Source organism: Spea bombifrons, chromosome 4 (genome assembly GCF_027358695.1).
Source record: "Spea bombifrons isolate aSpeBom1 chromosome 4, aSpeBom1.2.pri, whole genome shotgun sequence".
NCBI lineage: Eukaryota > Metazoa > Chordata > Amphibia > Anura > Pelobatidae > Spea > Spea bombifrons.
In genome coordinates this window covers 85,362,963-85,371,018 of record NC_071090.1, presented here as the reverse complement: position 1 = coordinate 85,371,018, position 8,056 = coordinate 85,362,963, and the positions used below count along the sequence as shown (strand labels likewise).

The 8,056-nt window shown below is 41.3% G+C and overlaps 1 protein-coding gene across 1 annotated transcript; it reads right to left on the bottom strand.

Moving 5' to 3' along the window:
* Positions 1 to 888: 888 nt before the first annotated feature.
* LOC128490634 (zinc transporter ZIP1-like) lies at positions 889 to 6,262 on the bottom strand. The gene is made up of 3 exons (XM_053462604.1): positions 5,909 to 6,262; positions 2,977 to 3,107; positions 889 to 2,513 (listed from the first exon to the last, which is right to left on the bottom strand). The coding sequence occupies exons 1-3, from the start codon at positions 6,021 to 6,023 to the stop codon at positions 1,854 to 1,856; spliced, it is 906 nt and encodes a 301-aa protein (XP_053318579.1). The 5' UTR covers positions 6,024 to 6,262; the 3' UTR covers positions 889 to 1,853.
* Between the last annotated feature and the right edge of the window lie 1,794 nt (positions 6,263 to 8,056).

Sequence of the window (8,056 nt, the reverse complement as noted above, 5' to 3'; positions counted from 1 at the left end):
TGCAGGTTTGACTTAGAAGCCTCCAGGTCAGTTCCTTCTTTAACCAGGAAGGAGAGCCGTGTTGATTATACCTACTCCTCACCCACTAAAAGATTCTGAGGCTTCTCGGAAAAGGGTGAACTCCAGCTAATCTACCCTAAAAATTTGCCAGGTATACCCATGAAATATAATCATGATGGGAGTAATACTCACATTATTTTTGTTACAATAAATAGCAACCCAGTGAACCCTGCTTGGATGCATACAAAAGAAAATCCTATAAAAAAACAAAACATCAGTTGCAGGATTTTCATCTCAGGCCCCGGTAGTTCACTCAAACTATCTGTCCATTAGGAAAAAAAGGCAAGTCAGGGCAATTTTAGCCATTATCTAGATTTCGTGCCCCAGACAAAAAAAAACAAGACAGTTTGATCAGCATACCCTCCAATCCTTCCATACAGCAGCAATGGTTGTGTGAAGCATTGTCTAGTATATAAAATAACCCAAAATGCCATGGCGTTCCAGTTCACGTGTAAGAATATATCATTAACGTGAATCATAATTGAGCTGAAATGGCAGATTTTGTGGATGCATCGCTAGTGTCCCCCCCCCTTCAAATTAGAATGTCACGATCTTTTGTTGGCTACAATATAACAAAATATGGCACTGTTAGGTCTATTATTATCATCTTATTTATTTAGCCAACAATTTACACAGCGCTGGGTCTAAAACCCAAACTGTAAGAGAATTCTTAAGTGCGGTATCAAGAATACCATTTCCTGAAATCTGTGCAACAATGGTACAAGCACATTAACCCTTTAGCCGGTTAAAATTTCTAAACAGGCTGAGGATGATGGGAAGTGAAAGTCCAGTCATACTTCTATGTTAATGCAGATCATTGCAACACGAGAGATAATAGTATGATTTTATTGCAAAATGTATGTTTAGCAGCGGTCCCAAACACTCCTTGGATTTGGCAGTCATCTAGTTAACAACGGCACAGGTGAATGCAGCAATCATCATACACAAAATAAACGGAATATAACGGAAAAGTACATTCCTGAGCAGATGGTTACAAAAAAAACAATAATAATTGTTGTACCCAGAGTTGTGGTAAAATTAAAAGTTGATCAGTCCTTGCTGAGGTCCCATATCTTACACGGAGGACTTCTGCCTTTAAACCTCGAAGGACCTGGACGGAGTTCCATCATGAGCAAGACATGCTTCTCGTTAAGAGCTAATTTGTACCCTTGCATTCCATTATTAACACCGCAAGATGATATTTTATAGCTAACCCCATCTCCTCACATTTAATATATTTTGCCCTAAATGTAAACTGTTAAAGATCTTGAAATCTTAAAAAAAAAAGAAAGAAACACCCCTATCGGTGGCTTAAAACAATAACACTCCGTTAAATGAGGAATGTATAATTAGCACATTCCTGTAACGTCTCATTAGATTTCAGTGGACTAGAGTAATTTTTAAATCATTTTCTTTTAAATAAGGTACACACAAGGTGCAGAAACTAGCTAACTATGTAATACATGGTTGAGGTTTATTTCAAGTTGAGTGAGATGACATTATTAAAAACTTGGTCGATATAGGACACATTAAAAAAAGAATCTGAATAAAAGCCACCAACCACATCTTCAAGTTACGTCTTGTGCTGTGCAGCTAGGGCATGACGCAGCCATTTGGTTTTGGCCCTATAATTAATTTGCTTATTGTAGCCCCAGAGCATCGACACAGTATATAAGTAAACAATTTAAGGGACTTCTGGAAGGCATAGACAGTACAGGTGAATTACCTTTAACCAAAGTTTCCCAAAAGAGAGGTAGGGGAAGAGGTTAATATATTGTAATGAATTCATAATGTCATCCCAAAAATCTTAAAGCTGCCATCGCTGAAAATCCTATCAAAATGAAAACAACTTTTGGCAACCGCCATTTGTTTGAATTCAGTTCATGTGGCAAAATTTCCAAGAATGTTATATAGACAAAAGTCCCAGCAGCCAAGCCTTCCAGAACACACTGGACCATGCGACTTCCGTCAGACTGTGTCTGCGACACGCCAATCCCAATGCCGATGCCAATGGGAGACATCAGGGAAAACATGACCATGGAGAGTACAAACCATCGAGTTGGAACTTTGCTCTGTAATAACAGCAGAGACAGGCTAACAGCGATGATACTCTTGTGGATGAGAATAGCTGTAGCTATCTGGAGAACGGCTGATTGGAGGTTTTCTAGTCCAATGGCAATGCCTTCGAAGATGGAGTGCAGGGAAAGAGACAAGAGCAAGACAAAAGAGCGGAACGAGGAGTGGGCATTGAAATCCACGTGTAAGTGTTGTCTTGAATGCTCTACATCCGTATGATGGCCGTGAGGCTGGTCGCGCACAGCAGAAGTTCTGTCATGAAGAAGCGGGGTGGTCTCTTCAGATGTTCCTTCAGAGCATTCCAGAACAATACGCTCTACAATGAGAACCAGTAGAATACCAATGCCCAAGATAAACTCTGGTAGAGGGAAGTCACTCTAGGAGACAAAACAGAGAAATGCAAACAGTAAAGCAAGGGACATGGAACATAATCAAATGGTTTGGCCTACAGATTAGGATGACTAGATGTCATCCTTAATAATGGAAGTGCATCATACAGGGCGGGGATGATATGAACTCTCTAGTGTACATATTCCAGAAACATATTTTCCTAAAAGAGAACTCTGGTCACTCTACCAAACAGAACCAGAATTCCTATTGGTATCAATAGCAACAAGTAAACAATTGGTAACAACTAAAGTCAGGTGAAAATGAGGCATGTGTCTGATTCCATGGGTTCATTTAAAATTTCCTTTTAAATCGACAAAAAAAAAAAAATTACCAGCCGACTACATTTGCCGGCATTCTGTCCCAGTTGACCCCCACCCCCGATCTGATGACATGTGTCACACACACATATATATATATACACACACACACACAACACAGGCAGTCACATACATTTATTTGCCGTTTCTCCATCTCCTCCTTCATGTCACCAAGAAAGTCGGGAAGAATGTCCAACAGACAGGCAGCTAAAAACACTCCTCCAGCTACGCAGCTAATGAAACTTAGCCACATCTGATGTCCATCTAGAAAAGAAGAACATTTACAGAAGACTTAGGGTTACCTCCTTATATTTAAACATATGAAACGGATACAGGTTTAGTTCGCTGAATGTGTATTATATTCATTGGATAGGTGGCTATGCAGATTACTGTAAATATAGTTAGCCTAAAGCCAGACCCACATATACAACATTTTAATGATGAAAAAAAATAAACTATAATATTAAGACCAGGCTACCATTTCTTGCTTGGAATTATATTTCATCAGATTGACTGCTGGATGTTGGATGTCCACAGAATTTCTCCCCAACCCTTTCTGCTCTCATCTCATCTCATCTCAACGTCTACAGCATGCACCGCTTATTCAACATTGTGTATTGTAAAAAAATTGATTTTGAAAAAAAATTACATAGATAAGTATAGTGATACTCTAATGAAGGCTTAGTTTGGTATTTTTTCTCATCTCGGTTTGCAATAATTTCTTATAAATTCCTGTTAGTAGATACTGAAAAAGCTGCTAAAAGATAGTCTTTAGTGATGTGAGGAACTGCTGCATAAATATTTGACTCTTAGCTGTGGTATATTCTAGTCTAGGCTAACCAGGCCTAGGGCATCAGGTCTGAGCATTGGCCACTCCTGTGCTGCCATCTGAGATCTCCCTGGTACCTGGCCCATATACACCAACAGGTTCTTTATCCTGCTACTACAAACTCCATTGTTTCCAACTCCATCCCGTCTGTTCTTCTAATGTGGAGTATGTGGATATCATATGACATCATATCCTGGAGCTCGGCACAATGAACGCACAGTACGAGGATGAGATGCACCTCAAGGTAGCTCCATGAGGGTGTCTGATCCTCCTGCTCTGGATCAGGCCTAGGATGGCAATTCCCATAAATTCCCACTGGTCTTCTGTGAATATGCATCATAGACTTGTCATGTGGCAAAGGCTTTACACGAGAACTCATTTTAAAATTAGAAGTGGTGGTAACGTTTTGACACATAATACAAAAAGTCATAAAGAGTTTCTCAACCTGGGTTACCATATATATGAAGCTGACCCATGCTAATATTTAAAACAACCCCCTTTGGGGACAAAATAAAACCCTATGGGATCAAAGACTTAGCACTCCCAGACTTTGAACTTATGGGACTATCCTTATCTGTTGTTTAAACTGCAGACCTCTTTGGAGTGGCTGCAAGACAATCCTACCCACTTCAAACATTTCATGTAGGAAAAACCTTTAAAATGTGAACATATTGAATTGAGGAGGTGGCTAGCTGCTACTGGATGCCCACCCAAGCTTTGAATTGTACGGACTCATATGATCTTCCTGGAACTGTCCATCAAAGCAAGTCACTTTGTTGACTAAAGTACATCTGATCTGAAATAGTAAAGTGTCTGCCCATCTATTATCAAAATGTGAGAAACGTAAAAAAGTAGAGGGGCAAGTAGTGGTTCTACTTTTCAAGAAGTACACCACCACCGTGTACCGATCAGGGAAGGACCAGTGACCTACAGGAAACGGTGGGGACAGAACCTTAGTGGACTTAACTTGGAATTTGTGGGACTATAGGAACCATCTAGTCTGCCCATTTGTGATGATGTTGGAACTCATAACCTCCTCGGTCTTTGATTTGCAAAGCAGCAGCAACCAAACTCTTTAATTAAAATAATACTCGCCATCACCATTTTGGACAGTAAGTGTATCAAAGTTCTCCACATGTTTTCTAGAGTGATGTACGTGGGGAGGACTTTTTTATTTTTTTTTTATAGATGAGGATTCAATGGACAATTCGGTCTGTCTATGATTAAAGATTAACCTGGAGCATTAGGTGTAAACACATTACCTGCACATTGCTTTAGAGTCACACACCACACAAGTCAAATGTTTGTCTAGTAAGCTAACACTGACTCAGCTATGTGATTGTTTGCATCCACGTGCAGTGGTTCCCAGCAGATGTATACAATTACCTGTACCTGAATTACCACAAAAACAACATTTGAACATCCGCGGAATATAAAGGAGAAGAACGCTCCATTCTAGTGCCCTATTATGCCGTGTTCAGGATGTAAGTCTAAGTTACCTTAGAAGTTCATAAAAATGGATAAATGTAACCCTTGAGATGATCATATTTTAGGAGACCATAGAAGTGAGGGGAAGGTAAAGCGAGAAGGCAGTGGATGGTGCCATAGAGAAATTAAATGACACCAGAGTCTTCGCATAGTAGTAGCGGCTAACACAAGAATCAACGATGAAACCTGTCTGCGTGTTTTTTCTTCTCGGCGTGCCATAGATGGTGGCTCCGTTCTGGTGAATCACCCCCCAGGCTAATTAAAAATTAAAACCTTGATCACCAAATCTAATTTGATTAAGTAATGGTGTAATTTTCAAAACAAGCCTTTCAACCAACCACCCTGTAAAGCAAACAAGCGGCCGCCCTCATTGATCATCACTACTGCTGCTTAGATAATAGCACTACAGTCCATATAGTTTTCAATGGGCAATTGTCTTTTAGTGATACAAGAGCGATGATACACTCAGTGATCCTATGAGGTGACTCAAGATTCTCTGGTTTGTAAATAGGAGCATTGTTGCGCTTGTCAGATGACTGTACACACACGGTAACACATGATATACCATGGAATGTCAATGCACAGAGATAGCTAATAATAGATGTCATACAAAGCCTGACAACAATCACACAATTATCTGATCACAGGCGTGTCATTGCATGCCACTATCATTAAACGTAAGCGACGTATCTGATGAGCAGGGGTCACTCTGCCCAGCATGGGGTGACCTGATGGAACTTGTACTCACCTCTTCCAGCAGCATTGCGAAAGCATTTAACCGAGGGGGGCACCAGCCCAAAGAAGAGTGTAAGGACCAGCAGACCGAACAAGCAGCCCAGCTTCACCTGCAGCAAGTATTCCATAGCGGCAGCGCAGGGCGACCCAGCACTGATCACACGACTACTTTAGAGGATCACCTACGTGGGGCTATTCCCCCGATCCTAGAAGGCGAGCGAAATAAAGAGAGCGGCAAATAACAGAACTGGGGAGGGCACGGAGTCCTGCTCAGCCGTGGGCATTCCCCTCGTAAATGATATAAATTACTACTGTATCGAGTTTTGCTTTAAGTTACAGCCTAGTAAGGGATTTACAAAGCATGCTCCACGTGACTGTCCGGCGAGCCGTCTTGCCACGCCCCTGCGATGTGGTATTGGTTAAGGAGCTAGTTACGGGGCGGAGACTGGAGGCAGCGCAAGAGGTTCAGGAAGGGATTAGAGGGAAACTGGAGAGGAAGCGATTGCGTCTCAATGTGTGGATTACATCCTGCGGCGCTAGAGCATGTGACTGCAGCTCAGGGATAGCCAACGTCTGCAGACTACAACTCCCAGCATTCTCCGGCTCCGAATGCTTTACCGGCCGGAGCGGGTCACGTTGTTTTAGGGGGCGTGGTTACATACATGACTAGCATAATGGCATTAGACTGTCTAGGTGTTTATGGGGTGGGGGATGTACGCATGCGCGGTTACACATTAGCGCAACAAACCAAAAACCCCAACAAAAAAACCCAGCAGTACATACACTACTGGTTTATAAACATACCTGCTTTTGAGGGAGTGGGTGGTTGGTGGGAAGGAGGCGGTAAGTGGACATTGAGTGGCCACGACCATACCTGGGAACTCTCGGTTGTGACCGGAGAACTCCACAAGTTTTTGGGTATTATGACAAACCTCTGCATGTGGGGCATTACTGAACTCTGGATGTTACTGAATGAAAATTGTAGTTTGTGAGTTTTTTTGTAACTGCACATATACAATGCATATAAAAAAATGGTGACATTTCACATTTTTGTAAAAAAAAATAAAAAAAAAAATACCACCAACTTTTTTTTAAAGATCATGGTGTGAAAACAGATGGAACCACCAGAGTGGAAGATTACAGTTAAACAAAAGCATAGTAAAAACACTGTAAACGCATGTCTTTAACAGCAAAATAGTGTAAAATACCTGCAAGGGTTAAGGATCACCTGGAGAGTTCCCTGATGTTTTTTACATTGCGTTGCTCCATTATATTTTCCTGGCACAATGGAAGGTAATCTGTTGCTGCATTTATCACTTTCTGTCACGAGAGGGCATTATTTTAAAAGGTTCCTGTGTGTCTTTCCTGCTAAAACACTTTATAAAATGGCAAGGTTTTCTAGGAGAATTATAACAAACAAATGTCTTGAGCTGACGGAGGAGGGATGGGGACAGGCTCAGCAAAATGACCCTGTTATATATAAGTCCGCAACTCATTTAGGAGGCAATACTGTTAGTATGGAAATTCTTCAAAAAAGGCCAGTCAGATTTGGTCCAGGACTCTCTTGGAAATGGGAACCTGGTGAGGTCACACAGCGCAATGTTACACGACCCCATGGTAAAAGCGAGTGTGTGCAAGCAACTGGAAAGAGGGGTCCTGCTAGGGGAGGGTTAAAGTGAGAGAGGGTAAAGTAAGGTTGGAGTATATATGTTTGCATGTATGTTAGGAGTGTGTATGTGTAAATACGTGTTAGAGAAAGTATGTGTTAGTGTGAGTATATGTATAGTATATAGCATTAGTGTGTAAGTATAAGAGTGTGTAAATATGCATGCCAGTGTGTTAGTTACTGAGGGGGGCCAAGGGGCCAATCGAACTATCTGGCTTTACCTGCCCTATGCCATGAGGCAGAAGGAGCCAGCCCTCCCATGTGTCCTGCTCAAAAATGTTTACCAAAAAACATTGTATATAAAACCCACAGTACAAAGAGTATCCAGTAGGTGTGAATGTTGTCTTTTTTTCTTGTTATCTAACACAACCAGGTAGTTGTATTTGGAACAGATATCAGTAGTGACTAAAATCATCAAAGAACAGTGGCCCAAATGCTTTGGTAAGTGTTCCACATTTAGAACTTTGCCATGGAATTAGTTTTAGAAATTTTGCC